This window comes from Ranitomeya variabilis, chromosome 4 (genome assembly GCF_051348905.1).
Source record: "Ranitomeya variabilis isolate aRanVar5 chromosome 4, aRanVar5.hap1, whole genome shotgun sequence".
Lineage (NCBI taxonomy): Eukaryota > Metazoa > Chordata > Amphibia > Anura > Dendrobatidae > Ranitomeya > Ranitomeya variabilis.
Window position 1 is genome coordinate 722,286,614 of NC_135235.1, and position 25,147 is coordinate 722,311,760.

Here is a 25,147-nt window from a genome sequence, read left to right on the forward strand (position 1 = left end):
CATGAAAACCATGGCCTCTTGGGCCAAAATGGAGCCATCAACAGCACTCTTGCCCCTTCTTCCCTTATTTTTCTGATAACTATGAGTAGAAGATTCCATGGGGGAAAGGCATAAGCTAGACTGAATGTCCATGGAACCTGTAGGGCATCGAATATATCCGGATTGTCCTGTCTGCACAACGAGGCGAATGTTCTTACCTGTCGGTTGGATCTTGTTGAAAATAAGTCTATCTGAGGCACCCCCCATCGGGCAGTTATCAGTCTGAAGATTCTTCTGTTGAGCATCCATTCTCCTTGATGAAGGGTGTGGCGGCTGAGAAAATCGGCACGAAAATTGTCTATACCCCTGATGTGTACTGCCGATAAAGACACACAGAAAAAACATGGCGTCCCACAGGAAATGGCATTCTAACCCCGCGCCCCCGGAAGTTCATCCAACAACTTCCGGGATGCCAATGCTACTGCGCATGCGCGTGCTTCTCTGCGGCGCAGCTGAAAGACACCGCTACTGAGGGGTAAGCTCTGCACCTGCAGCCACATTGCGTCCACCGCACACAACCCGGCTCTTTCCACCATGCGCGGCTGGAAGGTATCGTTACTGAGGGGGTTAGCGCTGCTGCGGCCATAAAGCGACACATACATGCACTTACCGCTTTGTGCATCTTCTCAGCGGTGGAAAGTGCAACAGTGTCCCAGCAGGGAGATTGTTGAAAAAACCTCCAGGCATCGCCATAGTGAAACCAGAGATGAGGGGGGATTCAACAGGATCATTCCCCCGACTCTGTTACCCGCTCTGGAGCCCCTGCCACTCAGCAGAGTCACACAGGCGGCAGTCCAGGCGGGTGTTCCTCTTCATTAGCAATCTTCAGAGAGTCTTCTCTGTGGGTTCCGATCTAGGAACAGGAAACCAACTGAGGAGCGAGGGGGGGCCGCCTCTTTTATCTCTCTGTAGGTTTCCTGTTCCTAGGGGCGGATCCCCTCTCTCTAGTGGGTGCTGTCGTGGAGAATAGAAAAAGACAGTTTTTTATTCCATGATACATCCCCAACAACAACAACAACGTATGTATGAGGGGAGAACTCCAACACTAAACCAGAGTTGCACTCATTTATGGTGGACTACTGGAGCTACTATGAGTCCTGACCAGAAGAGTAGAAAAAGTATTAGTGCTCCCAGTTCAGGAGAGATTGTGCAGTAATCTGAATTCCTGAGGATTGAAAACATAATGGAATTTATGATGTGGAGTGAACCCATGAATCCGGGGCTCGAGCCATGCCAAGACATCTCCTGCAGGCGGAAATAAATGTATATTACAGCCATCAGCCGCGCACAGCTTAGAGATCATGGCACCGGTGTAATGTGTTTTATGTAGTTTATCACAATCCTCCTTAAAAGTAGTCGGTTTTAAAAGAAATTGAGAAGTCAGGATAAAGGGAAACTGTGTTGCTATTGGACATTCACACTTGGCCTCACTGCACATTTAATGTTGTTGATCATAAAAGTGAAGTTTGGCCAGAAAGACTGGACCTGGTCTTGTAGGGACCATATGAGAATAATCAGCAGCACAGAAGGGAGAGAAGGGAGATTCATCCAATAAGATATCAGGGATCTAGCAAGCCAACAGCATCATTACCCTCCGCTTTCTCTTACAGACCCATCATAATGTTTTCTTCAAGTGATTTTCTAATTTGTGAGCACATTGTACGTACACTGTCATTTGGCTTTGCAGTTTACAGATCTGGACAGGAAACAGTCAGCGTCTTCTAATTTCAAGGGGGTAGGTGGATCCCCCAGGCTATATGTTCTATATAAAAGGGCTTTTAATGCCAAAAGTCATTTGAACAGTTTTGGATGGAGGAGAATGTTGTGGTCTAGAGGCAAAATGGTGATTACACGATTGTGATACGGCCGGACTACACCACCGATAAAGCAGCCACAGCCAGTGACTGAGAAGAATCTGTGACTTTCTCTGCATTTAGTGGTCACTACTCACCTGGGTAGTCATATGTAGGAATCTCCTCTTTACACCGCTCATCACCCCTCACAGATGTCTCTGTAGTATTAATATCGGTCAGATCTTCACCCTGAAACAAATATTGTAAAAGTCACAGACAGATGGAGAAGTCACATCTATAATCACCTCTAATCCTGCCATCTCCACCGTTCTCATTACACAAGTATAAAACATATAATACTGGTGGATAAAACAAGACTGAGCATAAGACCTTTACAGACGTCTACACATCATAGGGGAGATCTCATGACACCTTCTCTCCATCTACCTGATCATTCTGAGGAACATCGGGATCTTCTTGTTTACAGTCCTGTGGAAGAAGAGGACGGGGACATCTCTCTGGTGTTGTCCTCTTACTGGATAGATCTGGAGGAAACACATACAGGGACTGAATTCATTCTTTACATACAGATAATTATAGGCCATGTGCATTTAGTCATGTCTATTACCTGGTGATGTGAGGGGCTGGGGAACCTCCATCATGACGTAATTGTACAGATCTTTGTGTCCTTCAAGATACTCCAACTCCTCCATGGATAAATAGATGGCGACGTCTTGACACCTTATAGGAATCTGACACATACAATGATACCATCATCCCCCGATCCCTTGATAGTGTTACTGTATAATGTCCCAGCATTCCCAGCAGTGTCACCTCTCCAGTCAGCAGCTCAATCATCTTGTAGGTGAGTACTAGGATCTTCTGGTCATTGATTTCCTCATGTTTCAGGGGGTGAGGAGGAGACTCCATGATTGGGCTCAGGGGTCTTCCCCATCCCTCAGACACAGGGTCCTGACAGCGATCACTAGAGGACTTCTTCACTACTGTGCAATCCTGGTTATGGAGAGACACATTAATAAATCTCACTACAGACATTCCCAGAGTCCTCACCTCTCCAGTTCTGTCCATCTGTTATTCCCATAGATAAGAATGATGTAATGTGATGTCATCAGAATCTCTCACCTCTCCAGTAAGCCGGAAGAGGATCTCTAGGGTGAGGTGTAATATCCTCTCCGCCATCTTGTCTCTGTCCATATCCATCCTTGATGGGTAAATCAGGAAAATTCTCATATACAGAAGATCTTCACTACGAGGATCGAATATTGTAGAGACCTGAATGAGAAGAAAATGAGCTGATGTAATATCATAAAAATCCTGTGCAATAATACAATTCCGGAGATAAAGGGAGACATATAAGAAGATAGAACTTGTAGATGTTGTATTCTAAACCTATATATTTCGGCCACAGACAACAAGCAGTTTCTCCCTCGGAGTCGGCAGCTGAATACGTTCCTCATAGACTCATCTTCCATAACGCTAATTCTCGTCTCATTTCCCGACCCTGGAATCGGCATTAGTAATACTGCAGGAAATATTCATTACACGTGACAGGAGAAATAACGACTTCATGATGAGGACGACATCTTCATCTCCTACTACGGCTCTAGAAACAGATTTGTCCAGAGTCGGTCACTGACTCCATCCCCACCGGCCTCTATATGGAGGTTTCCCGTCTTCCCCGCACTGGAATCTTCTATCACGTTTGATCTCATGTCTGATTAACACACAGAAGTTTGAGGCTTTTATAAGATGATTTGTAAGAACAACAAGACAGGAGATATATGAGGCCAATGTCTCCATGTAAAGTGTTTCTTTCTCCTTCGCCTCATTGGGGGACATAGGACTGTGGGTGTATGCTACTGCCGCCAGGAGGCTAACACTAAGTAAACATAAAAAAAGGTTAACTCCTCCTCTGCCGTATACACCCTGACACTGGCCGCAGTTCATGCTTAGGGTACTTTCACACTAGCGTTTTTTGCAATACGTCGCAATGCGTTGTTTTGGCAAAAAAGCGCATCCTGCAAAAGTGCTTGCAGGATGCGTTTTTTCACCATTGACTAACATTAGCGACCCATTGCCACACGTCGCAACCGTCGTGCGACGGTTGCGCCGTGTTGTGGCGGACCATCGGCTGCAAAAAACGTTACATGTAACGTTTTTTGCTGTCGACGGACCACCATTTCCGACCGCGCATGTGCTGCCGGAACTCCGCCCCCACCTCCCCGCACCTCACAATGGGGCGGCGGATGCGCTGGAAAAATGCATCCGCTGCCCCCGTTGTGCGGAGTATACAACGCTAGCGTCGGTATGTCGGCCCGACGCTCTGCCACGGGCCGAGTATGACGCTAGTGTGAAAGTAGCCTTAGTGTGTGAAGGAGTTCCAGCTATCCTGGTTGCCCCAGATTGGCCTCGTCGGTCATGGTACGCAGACCTAGTGCAGCTGCTCACAGGAGCTCCGTGGCGGCTTCCGGACTGCCAGGATCTACTTTCGCAGGGCCCGATCTACTACCAGAACTTAGGGGCCCTGTGTTTAACGGCCTGGCCATTGAATCTTGGATTCTAACACAGCCCGGGTTTTCCCCAAGAGGTAGCCGCTACCATGATTAGCGCCCGGAAATCCGTCTCTGCACGTAGTTATCATCACACCTGGAAAGTTTTCCTTTCATGGTGCAGAAGGCGTGGGCTCCCCCCACTACATTTCTCCATTCCAAACATTCTTGCATTTCTCCAAACCGGCCTGGATTCAGGGCTTGCACTGAGTACACTTAGAAGACAGATATCAGCCTTGTCAGTACTTTTTCAGCGCAGGATCGTTATTAATCTACAGGTGAAGACTTTCCTACAGGGAGTAGCTCACAACGTTCCGCCTTACAGAGCCCCCCTGGATGCCTGGGACCTTAAGGTACCGTTACACTTAACGATTTACCAACGATCACGACCAGCGATACGACCTGTAAGTCGTTGTGTGGTCGCTGGAGAGCTGTCACACAGACAGCTCTCCAGCGACCAACGATGACGAAGTCCCCGGGTAACCAGGGTAAACATCGGGTTACTAAGCGCAGGGCCGCGCTTAGTAACCCGATGTTTACCCTGGTTACCATTGTAAATGTTAAAAAAAAACATGGAATCAAAGCACATTCCACTCGGTCAGTGGGGGCTTCTTGGGCGCTTCGGCACCAGGCTTCAGCAGAACAGATTTGCAAGGCTGTAACCTGGTCTAGTTTGCATACCTTTTCCAAACACTACAATATCCACACTCAGACTTCGGCAGATGCAAGTGTGGGTAGAAGGATTCTTCAAGCAGCGGTAGTGCACTTATAGCCGGCAGATGCCTGGATGTTATACCGGTGAGTTAATTCCCCACCCAGGGACTGGCTTAGGACGTCCCACAGTCCTGTGTCCCCCAATGAGGCGAAGGAGAAATAGGGATTTTTGTGTTACTCACCGTAAAATCCTTTTCTCCGAGACGCTCATTGGGGGACACAGGGACCCCGTACTATGAGAGTAATACATGTTTCCTTGGTTTCCGTCTTTCATAGTTGGGTTGATTGTATCTATCAGCGGAAAAGGAACAAAACCATTGTGATTCTTAGGCTATGAGCACACGTTGCAGATTAGGTTTAGGAATTTCTGGTGCGGATTCTGCATCTCTTGGCAGAAAACGCAGGCGTGGATTTGACGCAGTTTTTGTGTGGATTTGCTGCAGATTTACTGTGTTTTTTACCCCTGTGGATTTCTATAATGGAATGGGTACAAAAACGCTGCAGATCCGCAAAAAAGAAGTGACATGCTACTTCTTTTAATCCGCAGCGTTTCCACACTGAATTTTCTGCACCATTAGCACAGCGGGTTTTTTTTACGATTGATTTAAATTGCACTGTAAATCACTGCATTTCTGCACCGCAAAAAAACGCTGCAGATCCGCAGGATATCCGCGACGTGTGCACATACCCTTATAACACAAACCCCCTAAATATAACATTCTATAACAACCCCACAATCTGTGACTCTTCAGGGTAAATCGCTCTCTCACCATTGGATTAGAGCTGATACTATGGAGCTAAAGGGACTAAACAGACTTTCTGTCACCTCCATAAAGGGGCACTTTTCTGGGTTTGTAAGAACTGTCTGAGGATTATTAGAGGGGATAGTTTCCCCCCAATTAGAAGGGACACCTGTGGATATTGGGGTCTTTACCTGCTACAGTCCTGGTGTGGACCCTCCACCTGCAGAGCCGCACTCCACATATATGGCTGCTCTGTGCGCACAGGACCTGTGATGAGGTCACAGAAGGGGAGGAGTCAGGGGTCACATGATCAGGGCCTCAGTGTATTAGTGATGATTCTGATGAACAGTAGTTTGTCTCTTTTTGGCTCAAAAACCGGCTCTTCTTGCAGCTACTTTCCCCACTTTTCTCCCTCCAGTCTCTTCACTATAAAGCCTGGGCCTCAATATACAGCTGTACAGGAGCCTAGTGGAGGCTTTTAGCCATTTCTCAGACTGTAGCTCCTGGGAACAGGCCCTCACTCCAGTCCCTTCACTATAAAGCCTGGGCCTCATTATACAGCTGTACAGGAGCCTAGTGGAGGCTTTTAGCCATTTCTCAGACTGTAGCTCCTGGGAACAGGCCCTCGCTCCAGTCCCTTCACTATAAAGCCTGGGCCTCATTATACAGCTGTACAGGAGCCTAGTGGAGGCTTTTAGCCATTTCTCAGACTGTAGCTCCTGGGAACAGGCCCTCACTCCAGTCCCTTCACTATAAAGCCTGGGCCTCATTATACAGCTGTACAGGGGCCTAGTGGTGGCTTTTAGCCATTTCTCAGACTGTAGCTCCTGGGAACAGGCCCTCACTCCAGTTTCTTCACTATAAAGCCTGGGCCTCTTTACACAGCTGTACAGGAGCCTAGTGGAGGCTTTTAGCCATTTCTCAGACTGTAGCTCCTGGGAACAGGCCCTCACTCCAGTTTCTTCACTATAAAGCCTGGGCCTCATTATACAGCTGTACAGGGGCCTAGTGGTGGCTTTTAGCCATTTCTCAGACTGTAGCTCCTGGGAACAGGCCCTCACTCCAGTCCCTTCACTATAAAGCCTGGGCCTCATTATACAGCTGTACAGGGGCCTAGTGGTGGCTTTTAGCCATTTCTCAGACTGTAGCTCCTGGGAACAGGCCCTCACTCCAGTTTCTTCACTATAAAGCCTGGGCCTCTTTACACAGCTGTACAGGAGCCTAGTGGAGGCTTTTAGCCATTTCTCAGACTGTAGCTCCTGGGAACAGGCCCTCACTCCAGTTTCTTCACTATAAAGCCTGGGCCTCTTTACACAGCTGTACAGGAGCCTAGTGGAGGCCTTTTAGCCATTTCTCAGACTGTGGCTCCTGGGAACAGGCCCTCGCTCCAGTCCCTTCACTATAAAGCCTGGGCCTCATTATACAGCTGTACAGGAGCCTAGTGGAGGCTTTTTAGCCATTTCTCAGACTGTATCTCCTGGGAACAGGCCCTCACTCCAGTCTCTTCACTATAAAGCCTGGGCCTCATTATACAGCTGTACAGGGGCCTAGTGGAGGCTTTTTAGCCATTTCTCACACTGCAGCTCCAGCGAACAGGCCCTCGCTCCTCGTTTGTATTGTGACTTGTGTTATTCTCTAATATCTGATATTTGTACATTAAATTATTATTAATGAAATGTAAAATTTAAATGTAGAAATTAATTATTTCTTCCTTTACAATTTAAAGGAAGAAAAGTGATAATCATAGGATTAGGGGGCAAACAAATAGAAGCAGTACAAACTAAAGTATCATTAAAAATAGGGAGTTTGCCTACTGCAATGTATATAGTGATGAATGTCCATACTTCAATGTATATAATTGTCAGTGATATACTGAAAGAGATGACATTACAGTTACCTGATGGTATCAATTTGGGGCACCTCCCGCAGTAACAGCTAGACCATCTCAGCTGTCAGTGAAGACCTATATCGAAGTGGCACCGGTGATGGTTGGGAGAGTCAAAATGTCTCCTGTAGAAAGGTGATCAGTATGAAACAATACAGAATCCCAAGGGGGAGGGGGGGACAATCCTGTTTAGCCAGTAAAATAGAGTGATGGTTCATGGAGAATAACTGTGGATTATAGGGAATTGAAGAAACACACGCCTCCCCTCACAGCCACAGTACCTGAAGCCATCACCTTAGTTGAACAAATATAGAAATACAAGAGAACCTGGTATGGAGTGATAGATTTAGCTTTAGTAATGCAGATATCGCATTACATTGATGAAATTATGGTACAGGGAAGGAACAAAGCACCCTTAAGCTATGTGCACACGTTCAGGATTTTTTGCATTTTTTAGCGGTTTTCTGCCAAAAAACGCTTACATAAGGATCCCATCATGTGCACATGTTGCGTTTTTTCCGTGGCGGAATCGTATTCCGGAAAAAAACGCAGCATGTTCATTCTTTGTGTGGAATTGTGGGGATTCCGCACACATAGGAGTGCAATGATCCGCTTACTTTCGCATTGTGCTGCTGGTACCCAGGGTGGAGGAGAGGAGACTCTCCTCCAGGCCCTGGGAACCATATACCTATTAAAACAAAGAATTAAAATAATAAATCGTGATATTCTCACCTTTCGGCGTCCCCCGCAGCCTTCCCGCTCCTCGTGATGCTCCCATTCCCAGTAATGCCTTGCGACAATGACCTGTGATGACGTAGCGGTCTCGCTTGATGCTATGTCATCTGGGGTCATTGTCGCGAGGCATTGCTGGGAACGGGAGCATCGCAAGGAGCAGCAAGACTGCCGGGGACGCCGGAAGGTGAAAATATCACGATTTATTATTTTTTCATTATTTTTAACATTATATATTTCTACTATTGATGCTGCATAGGTGTAACAACTCTGCCAGCATAACTACATGGCCTCCTATCTCTCACACACCATCTTACCCACTGCTCCATGTCATGTTGTGGTCTCTGTCTACTGCCGGCTCCATGCTCTGTTTCTCTTGCTTTCTGCCTGTTCTCTGCATGCTTCCTGGCTGTGTGCATAGGGGGGCGGCGCCATAACTCTCTGGTTATTATGGAATCAGGGTCCACCTTTCTAATGTGTCCCTGATCAATTGTCAAGAGGCCTTTAGTATTTAGGGCAGCTCCACCCTGTGGACTGCGCCTGTGCAGTGTGTTAACTCAGTTTGTGTTTTGCTTCTGAGCTGCCAGGCCTTGCTTTGTGTTTTGCCTTCTCAGAAGGCTATTCTCCTTGCTTTGCCTTGTACCTGTCTGTCTGCCCTCCAGGAGGCAGAATATCCTGGTCCCTGTATCTTTGTTCTTATACATTGTCTTGTTCTATTACCTTGTCTGAACTGTGTCCTACATTTGTCTCCTTGTCTGTGGCTTCTTTTCCTGTTGTGTTTTTCCTTGTGTCCTCTCTGTTTGCTTATGCTCCGCACTCTTGCGGCTCTGCCTGTTCTGTACCCTTGTGACTTTGCCTGTGCTCTGCTCTCTTGCAGCTTTACCTCTGCTCTCCACTCCTGCGGTTCTGCTCCGCTCCTGCTGCTGCAGAAATCTCTTACTGCAGCTCCTCTCCGCATTCCTTCCGGTTCCGCTCTGCTTAGTTTCTGCAGAAATCTAACTGCAGCTCCCCTCCGCATTCCTTGTGGTTCCGCTCTGCTTAGCTTCTCTTGCTGCTTTAATGCTCCTATCCACAGCTTTGCGGTTCTCTTCCTGTGTGAACAGGTCCCAACCTGTTCCTTCACACTTCATTCCTTCCTGCTTGTATCTGTACCTGCATCTCCTGTGTGAACAGGTCTCTACTAGTGTTGAGTGATACCTTCCGATATCCAGAAGTATCAGTATCGGATTGGATCAGCCGATATCCAAAAAATATCGGATATCGCCGATACCCGATACAAATGCAAGTCAATGGGACACAAATATCGGAATGTAAATAAGCCCTTTCTGTCCTTCTACATCCTGTTCCGGAGGGGGGAAGAGTGTGGGCGGTGCGTGGGCGGACACTGTGCGTGTCTGTGTGTGCGGGCGGGGTCTGTGCGGGCCTGCCGGGGATCTGTTCGTGCCTGCCGGGGGTCTGTGCGGGCCTGCCGGGGATCTGTGCGGGCCTGCCGGGGGTCTGTGCGGGCTGCCGGGGGTCTGTGCGTGCCTGCCGGGGGTTTGTGCGGGCCTGCCGGGGGTCTGTGCGGGCTGCCGGGGGTCTGTGTGTGCCTGCCAGGGGTCTGTGCGGGCCTGCCGAGGGTCTGCGCGGGCCTGCCGGGGGTCTGTGTGGGCCTGCTGGGGCTCTGTGCGGGCCTGACGGAGCTCTGTGCGGGCTGCCGGGGCTCTGTGCGGGCTGCCGGGGGTCTTTGCGGGCTGCCGGGGGTCTGTGCGTGCCTGCCGGGGCTCTGTGTGTGCCTGCCAGGGCTCTGTGTGGGCCTGCCAGGGCTCTGTGCGGGCTGCCGGGGATCTGTGCGGGCTGCCGGGGGTCTGTGCGGGCTGCTGGGGCTCGGTGTGGGCTGCCGGGGGTCTGTGTGGACTGCCGGGGGTCTGTGCATGTGTGCAGGCATCGTCCGATGAGACTACAAGTCCCATCGGACGATGCCTGCCACAGTGACAGTGATTGACACATTAGCTAATGATGGGACAGTAGTAGTCCCATCATCCGGCTAATGTGTTGAATGTAAAAAAAAAAAAAAAAATGCATACTACATACATACTACATACAATACATTCATACATTACATACAATACAGACATACAGTACATTAAACATAGAGTACATACTGACCATTACTTGTCATTTTGATCCCCAAAGCCAGTGTCACCTGTAAAAAATATTAAAATAAACAACCAATATACTCCCTGATCCGCAGAAATCCACGAGTGTCCCACGACGATCTCCTTGGAGAACGGCAGCATCAGCTGATGCGACCGCTCTCCAGGGTCCCAGGAACACAATGACGGAAGGAAGGTATCCTTCTGCACTATATTCCTCCTCCGCTGTAAAAAAATAGTCCCTAGTCTCACTTTTGACATTGCTGTGTGAGAAATTTTCCCACGCAGCAATTGCCATAAAGTGAGACTTTGAACTCTAGTAACCTCTCAGTGATGCACTGCAGGAGCCATTGTCTCCTGTCAGTGTGTCACTGAGGGTCCTATAGAGCAGTGACATCACCCGATGTCACTGTTCTATAGGGGAGATCGTCGTGGGACACTCATTATTAATTGGACTACGGCAGACAGGTAGTATACGGTTTATTATTTTACGTTTTTTGGAGGCGCTGAAGTATGGTAAGTATGGTTAAATTAAGAATATTAAAATACTTTTTTACTAATGTGTATGTGTTTTATTAACCCTTTATTACTATTGGATTAATAATGGATAGGCGTCTTATTGAATATATGCCCCGCCCACCATTCCAGGAGTAAGCAGCACTGAACATGAGCTCCTGAACTTTCATCACTTCATACCTTGTAATGAGGAAACTTTAGGACATAACCTGAAAAAATTCATCCCTGTGGATTACAGAAGTGAGCCGGACTAAAGATCTTTATGAAAAAGGAGGAAAAAAAAGTCTTAAAGGACAAAACAAGAATCTCCTGGCGGACAGACAGCAGGCAGAACCAGGTCTGTCATCCAGAGGACAGCACCCTCAGGTAGGACCATCCTCAGCCTCATCACACTCATGGTCTTGCTAGAACTTAAAACTATCAGAAATAAGGATTAGAATTATAAAAATGGAAAATTTTAATTTGGAACAAAAGAAACAGAACAAAGTAAATGCAGATAGCAGAGAGCTGGGGACACAAGCCTGCTGGGGGTCAGAAGGGCAGAAGAGCATTCAAGCAAAGAAAACCATAAAAACTGCCACTATTAGAGAAAACCCAGAGACCCTCTATGCTGACTTTACATCTAGTGAGGAAGATAAAAGAAAAACCAATGTGTTATTCGTCACAGAACATCTCCTGGCCTGGCAAACCGCCCTGTGCAAACATTATAAATATACAAGCAAGTCTGATATCAATAATGGCCGACAGATCAGAGTCAGAAACCATGAAGATGACGAGTGCAGCTCACTTACCATCACTCTGTATAACAATGGCACCGTCCTGGTACAAGGGACTGAGGACAATCTGCAGCAATTTGAAGACAGATTCCCTGATATTAAACTCCAGGCCCAAACTCACAAAGTACAACAAACCCCAGACACCTCTGGTGTCTGCAGCACTACAGAGACGTCCAGAGACACCACTGCCCCCAATGCTTCACACCCCAGACCCTCAGAGACTGTCTATCTCAACTAGAAAGAGACTTTGTACAATTTAAGGAAGAATATCTGAGAAACACTGGTGACAGAAATGCTAATGACCCAGCAATTAATGAGATAAACAAACTGAAATATGAATACAGGTCGGATCTGCAGGAAATAAGAGCATCAATGTGTGAACTGCAGCAACAAAATGCCAGACTGAGGCAGGAGATAGAAAAGTTACAGACACCAACCCCTGGACATTTGAGCCAGGAGGGGGACATAGAAACGTGGAATGCAGAGCACATGACCTCCACTGGCCAGAAGGCTGAGGGGCCTAATAACCTCAATATGGAGGAACCCGAGTCTAATAAAAGGGAGACAGAAATAAGACCCATAGCAGAGAGAAGAGAACCTGCCATCAGCACAATCTCCAGCACAGACCCCCATCACAGGGCCACATCACCCATCCACAACGTTACAAAGTCCTTATACCGTCCTCATAATGGACTCAAATACCTGAATACACGGTGGCTATTCCCAGGAAAGAGGGCCAATAAAATCCGCTGTACAACTATTGAGCAGGCGACAGCAGTCATCAATAATCCACGGTTTACCAACCCAAACCATATCACTATACCCAGCGGCACAAACAATCTGCCACACCAGCAGATCTCAGGACACCTGACCCAACTAGCAAAGACGGCACAACTAAAATTCCCTGACAGCAAAATCATTCTGTCATCTCTGAAAAGATATATCCAGCCACACCATCCAGAACATCAACGCGGACCTAACCGCAAGAATGAAATCTGTGCCAGGAGTGATTCTGGCACAACACCCCTCCATAAATCACCATCACCTCCATGACAGCAAACACCTGAAAAAACTAGGGGTCAGCCTTCTGGCCAAAGAGCTGAAGGACATTGTACTGAACAGGGACCCTAGGCCTGAATCCAACACCAACCACAATCTCATGGAAAGACCCTCAACAATGAAAAGGCAGGAAACCACAACTATATCTAAGGAAGCTGGAAACAAACACACTCACCCAAAATCTGACCATCAGAGGAGAAGACCACCATGGAGGAGGCATCCAGAGCAGAGATATACAGAGCAGAGACATGGAGGAGATCAGGACTCTGCTCAACACATTGTGCAGGAAACTAATGTGACTGGATAGAACATCATTACTAAACCAGTCAGAGATACGGTGTGTCGTACACAGCCACACTCATTACAAAGAATACTCACACAAGTGATATATTTAAAAAAAATGACTTCATTTAAAATTAGCAGCTGGAACATGCATGACCTGAACACCTCGGTGTTTGGATGTAAAACAAATGACACAGATTTTATACAAAGACTGAAAAACATAGACATTCAGATTCTCCTAGAAACATGGACCAGGGCCGAAAATGAATCCCTGGTGCCCAACGGATACAGGGAAATCTGTGTCCCTGCCCTGAAAAATAAGAACATTAAACAGGGCAACTGCTCAGGAGGAATACTGATCTGGCATAAAAAAGAGCTCCACCAGTACATCAAACCGGTGAAAAGAGGAGACAGCCACATATGGTTTAGAATCAGCAGCTCCATCCTCACCTCTCAGTCTGATTTCTATGCCTGCGCCATCTCTATACCACCACCAGAGTCACCCTACTTCAATACAGAGAGCTTTGAGATCTTACAAGAAGAAGCCCCCCATTTTCAGGCCCTGGGCAAAGTTCTCATCATTGGAGACCTCAACGCAAGAACTGGAAGAGAAAAAGACTTTCTGACCACGGATGGAAACATCTACATTCTTGGAGCAGAGGCTGACAGCCATGACTCAATACACATGGAGAGAAACAGCCACGACAGTACAGTCAACAAAAGTGGCAAAAAGATACTGAACGTATGTAGAAGTTTAGGACTTCATATTCTTAATGGCCGTACCAAGGGAGACTCCCAAGGAACATATACATTAGACTCCCATGTAGGAAGGAGTGTAGTAGATTACGCCATTACAGATATGGACATGGAAAATATCGGCGGCTTCATAGTCACCCCACAAACGCACCTGTCAGATCACAGCCAACTTCTTCTGTACATAAAGTCTACAGAGAAACCATCGGCACAAAAGCCTCAGCAGACAGGCCTCTTCAACCTGCCTCCATCCTATAAATGGTCCAAGACGTCAGCAATAAAATATCAAGAGGCTCCCAGCAGACCCAGAATACAGGAGACGCTCCACCACTTCTACAACTACGAGTACAAGCCTAACCCAGAAGGAGTGAACCAAGCTGCAAAAGACCTCAATGATATATTCTACACCATGGCCGAACTGTCCGACCTGAAAAAAGTCAACTATAAGAGACCAAAAGAAAAACAGACCAATGGTTGGTTTGACAGAGAATGTAAAGCCATACCGAAGATCCTGAGAACAGCCTCAAACAAGAAACACAGAGACCCCAACCATCCGGGTCTGAGGGTTGCCTATGACGCTATACAAAGGCAATACAAAACAACCCTCAAGAGTCAGAAGCAGAATTACATCTCCACCAAACTTAACCAACTGGAAGACGCCCTCCAAGATAACTCCTTCTGGGAACTATGGATCCACATGGGCACAAAAACAAAAAAAACAACATCCATATCCAAAATGGCAATATCTGGCTTCAGTACTTCAGCGACCTCTACAAAGACATCCTGAAAAGAAGAACTAAACCAAGAACACAAAAACATAACGGAAAAACTAAAAGCTATGGAAGAAAAGGTCAAACATTTCCAAAACCCACTGGATACACCAATCACACTTCAGGAAGTTACAGAGAGAGCGAAGCACAGGAGAGTTGACAACAAGGGAGAATAGCTACGACTGGTCTACCTCCCCGACAGAGCGCAGATACCGGTAACCGGAAGACCGAGGTTGTGTCATACTCTAGGAGGCACAGCAGAAACAGGTAGGACAGCTAGACTACATGTAACTTGTCTGCCCTAACACCCAGGAGACACAGTGACACAGAGCCCGGGCCGTGATAGAGACCCTGTAAAAAGGCTCGAGTCACCTGTCATATGGGTTTGAGTCCTACCTAAAGGGGGACAGAGAGAATTGAGAGGACCTTATCAGAAGCCATAGGCAGTAAGGGACTACAATACCACAGCACTAAAAGGAAGGTTTTTAACGCCACCTGGTTAAAGGGGACTCTGAACTCGCTTCCAAGCTGGCCGGACCCTGCCTGTACCTGTGATCTTGTGCACTGGACTGGGGCTGCCTGCTACTATCAGTAAACCAGGTAAAGAGACTACAAACCTGTCTCCTCCATTCTTTATCACACCACTCACCATCTTCATCTACTACACCGTGGGAGCCCTTGGGACCCAGCTTCACCTGTGGGAAGCTATACCATCCCACCTGCCATAACATCACCCCAGTGGACCCCTTAAAGCAGCATCGGCCATCCCTGACCGAATACCACAGGTGGCGTCACAAACTCTTATTATCTCACAAATCCCTTTTAAAGACTGTCTCCTTAACATGGGCACCCAGAGCCACAGATCGGGTAGACACCCCCGTAATGCATTCCTTTAAGTACCGGACCCGGTACCGAGTACCCCTCGGCCCTGGCGGGCGTTCCAGGTACGGAGCATCCAACTCCTGTTCCCACTGTTAAAGAGAAATTAATATTCACTGCATTCCACGCCCATGGGCATGGAGGGCAATGAATATTAATTTCTCTTTAATAATGGTATCTTGGTATGATTTCCTCCCAACCCCGATCCTGGTATGTATGGCCCCATCCCTATCCTGGTATGCAGGGCCACCATCTAGTCCTAATATGCAAGACCCCCATCTCGTCTAGGTATGCAGGGCCCCCATCTCGTCCTAGTATGCATGGCCCCATCCCCATCCTTGTAATTGGCCCTCAACCCCATCCTGGTTTGCATGGCCCCATCAGAAAACGTTAAAAAAATAAACCATTACACTTACCTACCCGGCTCTCCCTTGCAGCATCCTGCTCTGGAGCCAGCAACTGCTTTATGCTTGTAAGCAGCGCATGGCAGGGACGTCATGTGCTGCTCACAAGCAGCTGCCGGGACTGTGCGTGCAAAGAGCAGTGAGTATTCATTGCTCTTCAGAAGTGCGCAGTGTCACCCGGAGACTCCATGCTGCTGCCGGCGGTCATGTGTGCCAATACTTAAGAGAAATGAATATTCATGAATACTCACTGCTCTCTTCATGCAGTCCCCGCTAGAATTCCAGCATCTGTGCTCTGCTTTTGAGGAACGCATGACGTCAGTGGCATGCGCTGCTTACAAGCATAAAACGGTTGCTGGCACCGGAGCAGGACGCTGCGAGGGAACGCCGGGTAGGTAAGTGTAATGGATTTTTTTATAACGTTTTCTGATGGAGCCATGCATACCAGGACCAGGAAGGGGGCCAATCATACCAGAACAGGGTTGGGCCATGCATACCAGGGCAGGGATTAGGGAGCCATGAGTATCAGGATGGGGCTGAGGGGACCATATATACCAGGATAGGGGATATTAAGTACAGAATTGACCACATTTTTTGCTTCAATTTTTTTTCCCTAATTTCCTCCTCTATAAACTAGGTGTGTCTTAAAGACCGAAAAATACAGCATATATCAGGAATGACTTCTACAAGGCATTTCGAACAACTTTTTTGCAAGATGTGCAAGACTTTACAGCGCAAATTATCTAGACATCTGTGCAAGTCCTGCATGAAAACGGCTTCTGTAGAGGAGCGCAACAACGTTTTGGTGGAAGCCAAGAGGAAACAGCGCAACATAATTAGATATTTATCTGCAGTTTCATATGACTCCCTCGATTTCAAGAAGAGCAAGTTTGAAGATCCCAAGGAATTTTTTGCTGATTTTTTGGAGAGACGAGGATGCACGGTCTTAAATAAGCCCTCAATTAGGTAAATATATAGCTCCTTCTACCCTTATGAGAAGCTGGGTGGCAGATATACATGTGTGACAGAAGAAGGTGGAGATCTGGGTAGCAGATATAGATGCATGATAACACAGAAATAGCCCATGATTAAAGATGCCTATTTTTTCCAGTGATGTAAATCTGTGTTTGTGTGTGTGACAGATTAAGGCACTAAAAAGCAGTGTGAACATGCTTTAAGTTACAAAAAAAAAAAAATTAAAAAGGGGTTTACTGTATTGACTTTGTCAGGGTATGATCACAATGCAGTTTCTGACTCAGTCTGTGCCAGGGAACATGCAAAAGTTGCGTCCAATTTTTTTGAATAAAGATATGGATTTGTGCACCCATCTATGACAACCGCTTCCATAAAATCAACTTGTCAAGAGACAAACCAATAATGTATTAGTGCTCCATGACAGGTAACCTGTCCTACAGCAATGGAAAGCTGGGCGGCATATACAGATGTGAGATGCTGGGTGGAAAGCCAAGTGGCAGATATGAATGTTTTTACAAAGTACCAATACAGATTTAAATTAATCTCCTTAGGATAGCAGATTGTGAAGTTACCGGCATCAGCGGTGAAACATCTCAGTAAGTTCCATTTATCATTTGGCCTATGTACCGTATCGGTAGCAGATGAAATATTATCAGTAGGCATGGGCAGATATATCTGTGGATATCAGTTATTTAATCGGATAACAGGGCACACGGACACAGTCTGGATCATCTCCGTATCTGGTGAATATATACATGCCAACTCATAATGTATGTTATTAGGCAGTCACTGCCAGCAGGTACACAGGGTAGTCCCGTGGGCCCGGCCCTGCGTCCTCTTCTCTTCCCGGTCCCTGGGACCTCAAAAACCTGGTAAATGGTGTTTTTTTTTTGGGTAGTGATGGGTACGGAGGAGGTCTGGCCAAACAAGGTGGCTGGGAAGTTCTCACCTTGTCTCCGGTGATGCAGCATGGATGTCCCTGCGTATGGATAGTGTAGTCAGATCTTGATCAATGGCATAGCTTGAAGCTCATGGGCCTTGATGAAAATAGTGTTTGACATCAATTATAAGCAAAGAAAACCTCTACTATGTGCCCTAATATGTCTACATCCGTTTCAGGTTACACCTGCGAAAACATTTGTCAAAGGCCGGGCTGCAACAGAAACACGATTTAGCATCTCCTACGCTGACAAGATTTAAGGAATATTTAGAGAAGACCCACTCAGAGATGTCTGTGGAGCGAATGGCAAGTTTGCTGCCCTGTCAGGTTGCATGTAGTTGATTAATGCGCCTTAAAATACTCCAATCCTAATGTATGTCGTGTTCTCAATTTCAGGTAGACAATGTTGCCAGATTTCTTTATTATGTCAGCCCCGAGGAAATCACCCTGGATTTTCTGAAGGAATTTGATAAGACCATGGCATATTTTGATGCACTGTCAAAACTAAAAACAGCTGAAAACACCCTGAAAAAATATATAGGAAATGTGCGCCAACTGGTAATTTTTCTGACTGGTGACCTGGATGAGGAAACCAAAATCCACGCAAAATCTTTTTTAGAGGGATTAAAAAAAATTGAACAGGGACTCAATGAGAAGAAACCTAAAAGCCTGAAAAGGGGGTAAGCATTGGATAGTCAATGCTTTGTATTTTCTGCAAATTATCCAAGTATTCATACCGAATGTATAGATGTGAAAGTAACTGCAAATGTATGTAAAGCGCTATGGAATTAATATTAACGAGTGATTGTGCTTCCTTCTGGCGCGTGCTGTGATTACGAACCACGCAATGGGGTGTACCCATGCACCAGACTGGCGTATATGCAGACTAATAGCAAATATAAATACGTGGCGTACCTCTCCTGCCACTCCTACCTTGTGTATGAAAAAGCTCTGTTCGGGTAGAGCTATCCAATAGCGCTATTTCTAAAAGAAATGAACGGGTAGAGCTATCCGGTAGCGCTATCCATGAAGAAAGTGAACGGGTAGAGCTATCCCATAGCCCTAATCCTAAAGGAAATGAACGGGTAGAGCTATCCCATAGCGCTATTCCTAAAGGAAATGAACGGGTAGAGCTATCCAATAGCGCTATTCCTAAAGGAAATGAACGGGTAGAGCTATCCAATAGCGCTATCCATGAAGAAAGTGAACAGGTAGAGCTATCCCATAGCCCTAATCCTAAAGGAAATGAACGGGTAGAGCTATCCAATAGCGCTATTCCTCAATGTTCATGAGCATAAGCCATTTCACATGGTTGAGTGCACTTGGGATCTGCCCCCAAGGCCCTGCCCATGCCCAATGTTTGGTCCGTAGACCGCGGCTAGGAGTTAGTCCCGCTTTTGTGTACAACATTTTTTGGCTTTTACAATTGTTAAAAAGCTTAATAAAATACTTCTTTGTACACACAGTTGACAGTAAACCATTTGTCAATGTTAGGAATAAGTTTACCTTGCTTCTGTGTCTAAAATATTTTGACCCTTATTTGTTGGCTTTTCCTTCCCCTGGAGAAAGCCACATATAACTGCCCATGTGAAAAAACTGGGAGAGGCAAATAAATTCCTACAATATCCAAGGACTGTCCCTGAGATTTATTGATGGTCATTGCAAAAGCCAACATGACAGGAAACTGACGCCGTCGCATCTGGACTGGCAAGTTTTTATCTTTGGAAATCAGGTCAATTCTTGGAATAAGAACTGTCTGACGCTTTGCTTTTTCATTTAAAGCAACGGCATGAATAAGGTTTGCTTTTAAGCTTTTCACATAAAGCCTTGTGCCATTACCAAGGCCACGCTTTCTGTTAAGATTACGCAGGAGCATAATTACAGCTCCTGGTTCAGCTTTAGTTCATGAGGAGGCATCCAAGTGGGATTCAAAGAGTTAAGAAACTCTACAGGGTAATCTGTGAGAATCACACCCTCCTCTTCCGCAATTGTGTCGACGGAGCGATATGTTGCGTGTTCACTTTGAACTTGACTAAGAATTTTGTCGTTCAAGGCGTGAACGTCATCATTCAATGGTGTAAGAATTGCTTTATTAGCAATTGCTTCTACCATTGCATCGGTAATCTCAGTTGAGTTGCCAAAAATAGCTGTAATTAAATCATCCTCTTCAATAAAAGAATTCGGGATTTCAATTGTGTCTTCTGGTAGATCATATACATTTGACAGCTCTCCATTGCCAAGTTTCAGTATCCATGAGTTGCACTTAACTACGTCCTGAGACATTCTCATATTCTGTTGTAACTGGAACCGTGAAAACTGATTCCAGGATTTTGAGTATTTAATGGTGAACTGTACAATTTGGGCTCTTTTTCCACCTTCCACTATTGGTACGGGTTGACGAAAGTCACCAACATTTATGAAAACTTTTCCAGCAAATGGTCTTTTTTTCCACACATATGTCTTGGAACAAATCATCAACAGAGTTCATATTAAAACAGGGAGTCATTGTTACTTCGTCCGAAATAACGACAGATGACTCCCTAAGCTCCTTTGCTTGAAGTGAGGTTGGCTTAATTTTTGACACTGTGGTCTCATTTGTTGCAATTGCAAGGCCAAACTTGGAATTGTAGGTGCTACCCTTTTGTAGTAATGTAGCCGCCAATCCAGTGCAGGCTACTGAGCAAATATACTTCTTTTCTGCTTGTAGTGCCTCGGGCAAGCAGTTGTACACAAATGTCTTCCCACTGCCTCCTGGGCCGTTCAGAAAAAAACAGTGTGAGCTAGTGTCGTCTGGCTGTGATGCAGCATTGACTGCTTGCATAATTGCATCGAAAGCTGATTTCTGAGCTTCATTAAGCAGAGCTTTCAATTGCTCAGCCTCCTGCTTTATTGCAGCATAATTTAGTTGGTCCTGTATTTCATCTGGATCATTTACTGGAGTTGGCAATCCGTAGTCAGCACAGGACTTTTTATTGCTTAACAGCACTTCATTAATATCACGAAGAGCCAGTTGCTCAGCAATTTCTAGAGTATACCGCCTGGTGTAATCCTCCATAAATTCGGTTTTATATTTTTGCCATAATGCCAATGGTTTAGCTGGTTCCCCATATACACAAATTATAGCAAATAATTTGGGAAGTTGGTAGGGCATTTGGAAAGCGAATGCATCCGTTATACCGTCTTCCCATTGGGAATTGTCTTCTAAAAGATGAAGATCAATGCACGCATTTTTATACGTGTCATGTACGACTCCATTGACAGTCCTTAAAGGGAGGGTGCCGTGATTTTAGTTTTTGTATTAATAATTATTGATTATATAACCAATGATTTTTAATACAAAAGTAAATGTACTACTTTCATAATTTTTTACTTATTCACTTTTACTGTTACCACTGGAGGCCGCCATTTTCATTAGTGTGGGTGTAAGTGTCTGGGCACGACACTTGCACACCTCACTTACGGCAGCCATGGACATAGGAGCCAACAGTCGGGCTCCGACCGCATCTCTTTCATTGAGGCCGCGCCTCCTGCCTCTCAGCTGTGACTTGGCCACGCCCACTGAGCTGCTACGTCACAGCTGTGAGAGGAGATCGCGGCCACTTTGTTTATTTCCCCCTGTCATCGCTCACACAGCTCAATGCGTGCGATGACAGGAGCTGCCAGGGAGAAGCTGCTGCTGGGAAGCAGGGGCCGAGGTAAGTATCTGCAGCGAGGTGCGGTGATTGCAGCCTGTACTTCGTATTACAGCACACACTGCAATCACTGCTCACTGCTGACCTGTTCAGAGCACAGCAGGGAGATCGTCACACTGCTCTGCCCTGAACATGACTCAGCACTTCCTGGGAGAGGACTGAAGGTAAGTACAGGGTTTTTATTTTCTTATGCATCTACCACTGCTGCCTGCCCCTATATACCACCTACCACTGCTACCTGCACCTATATACCACCTACTACTGCTACCTGCCCCTATATACCACCTACCACTGCTACCTGCCCCTATATACCACCTACCACTGCTACCTGCCCCTATATACCACCTACCACTGCTACCTGCACCTATATACCACCTACCACTGCTACCTGCCCCTATATACCACCTACCACTGCTACCTGACCCTATATACCACCTACCACTGCTGCCTGCCCCTATATACCACCTACTACTGCTACCTGCCCCTATATACCACTGCTACCTGCCCCTATATACCACCTACCACCCCCTATATACCACCTACCACTGCTACCTGCCCCTATATACCACCTACTACTGCTACTGTCCCTTATATACCACCTACCACTGCTACCTGCCCCTATATACCACCTACCACCCCCTATATACCACCTACCACTGCTACCTGCCCCTATATACCACCTACTACTGCTACTGTCCCTTATATACCACCTACCACTGCTACCTGCCCCTATATACCACCTACCACCCCCTATATACCACCTACCACTGCTACCTGCCCCAATATACCACCTACCACTGCTACCTGCCCCTATATACCACTGCTGCCTGCCCCTATATACCACGTACCACTGCTACCTGCCCCTATATACCACTGCTGCCTGCCCCAATATACCACCTACCACTGCTACCTGCCTCTATATAGCACCTACCACTGATACCTGCCTCTATATACCACTTACCACTGCTACCTGCCTCTATATACCACTGCTACCTGCCTCTATATACCACTGCTACCTGCCTCTATATACCACCTACCACTGCTACCTGCCTCTATATACCACTTACCACTGCTACCTGCCTCTATATACCACTGCTACCTGCCTCTGTATACCACTGCTACCTGCCTCTATATTCCACTGCTACCAGCCCCTATATACCACCTACCACAGCTACCTGCCCCTAAATACCACTGCTACCTGCCCCAATATACCACCTACCACTGCTACCTGCCCCTATATACCACTGCTGCCTGCCCCTATATACCACGTACCACTGCTACCTGCCCCTATATACCACTGCTGCCTGCCCCAATATACCACCTACCACTGCTACCTGCCTCTATATAGCACCTACCACTGATACCTGCCTCTATATACCACTTACCACTGCTACCTGCCTCTATATACCACTGCTACCTGCCTCTATATACCACTGCTACCTGCCTCTATATACCACCTACCACTGCTACCTGCCTCTATATACCACTTACCACTGCTACCTGCCTCTATATACCACTGCTACCTGCCTCTGTATACCACTGCTACCTGCCTCTGTATACTACTGCTACCTGCCTCTGTATACCACTGCTACCTGCATCTGTATACCACTGCTACCTGCCTCTGTATACCACTGCTACCTGCCTCTGTATACCACTGCTACCTGCCTCTGTATACCACTGCTACCTGCCTCTGTATACCACTGCTACCTGCCTCTGTATACCACTGCTACCTGCCTCTGTATACCACTGCTACCTGCCTCTGTATACCACTGCTACCTGCCTCTGTATACCACTGCTACCTGCCTCTATATACCACTGCTACCTGCCTCTATATACCACCTGCCACTGCTACCTGCCTCTATATACCACTATCTGCCTGCCCCTATATACCACGTACCACTGCTACCTGCCCCTATATACCACTGCTGCCTGCCCCAATATACCACCTACCACTGCTACCTGCTTCTGTATACCACTGCTACCTGCTTCTGTATACCACTGCTACCTGCCTCTGTATACCACTGCTACCTGCCTCTGTATACCACTGCTACCTGCCTCTGTATACCACTGCTACCTGCCTCTGTATACCACTGCTACCTGCCTCTGTATACCACTGCTACCTGCCTCTGTATACCACTGCTACCTGCCTCTGTATACCACTGCTACCTGCCTCTGTATACCACTGCTACCTGCCTCTGTATACCACTGCTACCTGCCTCTGTATACCACTGCTACCTGCCTCTGTATACCACTGCTACATGCCTCTGTATACCACTGCTACCTGCCTCTGTATACCACTGCTACCTGCCTCTGTATACCACTGCTACCTGCCTCTGTATACCACTGCTACCTGCCTCTGTATACCACTGCTACCTGCCTCTGTATACCACTGCTACCTGCCTCTGTATACCACTGCTACCTGCCTCTATATACCACTGCTACCTGCCTCTATATACCACCTGCCACTGCTACCTGCCTCTATATACCACTATCTGCCTCTATATACCACTGCCTCTATATACACCTACCACTGCTACCTCTGTCCTGTGTAGCTAATCTAGTCCTGTGTAGCTAATCTAGTCCTGTGTAGCTAATCCTGTCCTGTGTACTGTGTCCTCAGCAGTCAGTATCACACAGGACAGGATTAGATACACGGCTCAGCAGTCGGTATCACACAGGACAGGATTAGATACACGGCTCAGCAGTCGGTATCACACAGGACAGGATTAGATACACGGCTCAGCAGTCGGTATCACACAGGACAGGATTAGATACACGGCTCAGCAGTCGGTATCACACGGGGAGGATTAGATACACGGCTCAGCAGTCGGTATCACACAGAACAGGATTAGATACACGGCTCAGCAGTCGGTATCACACAGGAAAGGATTAGATACACGGCTCAGCAGTCGGTATCACACAGGATAGGATTAGCTACACGGCTCAGCAGTCAGTATCACACGGGGAGGATTACATACACGGCTCAGCAGTCGGTATCACACAGGACAGGATTACATACACGGCTCAGCAGTCGGTATCACACAGGACAGGATTAGATACACAGCTCAGCAGTCGGTATCACACAGGATAGGATGAGATACACGGCTCAGCAGTCAGTATCACACGGGGAGGATTACATACGCGGCTCAGCAGTCGTTATCACACAGGACAGGATTAGATACACGGCTGTCATGATCTCCATGGCCAGAGAACTAGCATAAGCCTCTATAGGAACAAGCTCTTGGAAGATGTAACTGTACTGACCATGAACTAAACCTACCGCATCATCTAGAAGTAGCCAGGTAGCATGTCCTTCTTTTTATCCCTATATGCCCAGCGCCGGCCGGAGAACTAAATAATGCTAGCAGAGGGAAATATAAGACCTGACTCACCTCTAGAGAAATGCCCAAAAGGAGACAGAAGCCCCCCACATATATTGGCGGTGATATGAGATGAAACAACAAACGCAGCAGGAAAATAGTTTTAGCAA

At 46.8% G+C, this 25,147-nt stretch overlaps 3 protein-coding genes across 4 annotated transcripts in view; 2 read left to right on the plus strand and 1 right to left on the minus strand.

Moving 5' to 3' along the window:
* The window catches only part of LOC143766671 (uncharacterized), a 37,162-nt gene extending 31,026 nt beyond the window's left edge, over positions 1-6,136 (minus strand). The window contains exons 1-6 of one of the 2 annotated variants that reach the window (XM_077254523.1): positions 6,051-6,076; positions 2,976-3,125; positions 2,667-2,846; positions 2,461-2,584; positions 2,280-2,377; positions 1,991-2,081 (exon numbers count right to left, since the gene is read on the minus strand). In XM_077254523.1, coding sequence (XP_077110638.1) covers positions 1,991-2,081; positions 2,280-2,377; positions 2,461-2,584; positions 2,667-2,846; positions 2,976-3,083 — 601 coding nt within the window. In that variant the 5' untranslated portion in view covers positions 3,084-3,125; positions 6,051-6,076. Of the gene's footprint in view, positions 1-1,990; positions 2,082-2,279; positions 2,378-2,460; positions 2,585-2,666; positions 2,847-2,975; positions 3,126-6,050 lie in introns of both variants that reach the window. The other variant, XM_077254522.1, reaches the window with a different exon arrangement.
* LOC143766657 (uncharacterized) overlaps positions 1-25,147 on the plus strand; it is a 1,190,188-nt gene that overhangs the window by 147,884 nt on the left and 1,017,157 nt on the right. The gene's annotated exons all lie outside the window — the stretch shown is intronic.
* LOC143767085 (uncharacterized) overlaps positions 16,766-25,147 on the plus strand; it is a 108,637-nt gene continuing 100,255 nt past the window's right edge. Inside the window, exons 1-3 of the mRNA XM_077255109.1 lie at positions 16,766-17,016; positions 18,145-18,271; positions 18,362-18,645. Of these exons, the coding sequence (XP_077111224.1) occupies positions 16,766-17,016; positions 18,145-18,271; positions 18,362-18,645 (662 nt within the window). The remainder of the gene's footprint in view (positions 17,017-18,144; positions 18,272-18,361; positions 18,646-25,147) is intronic.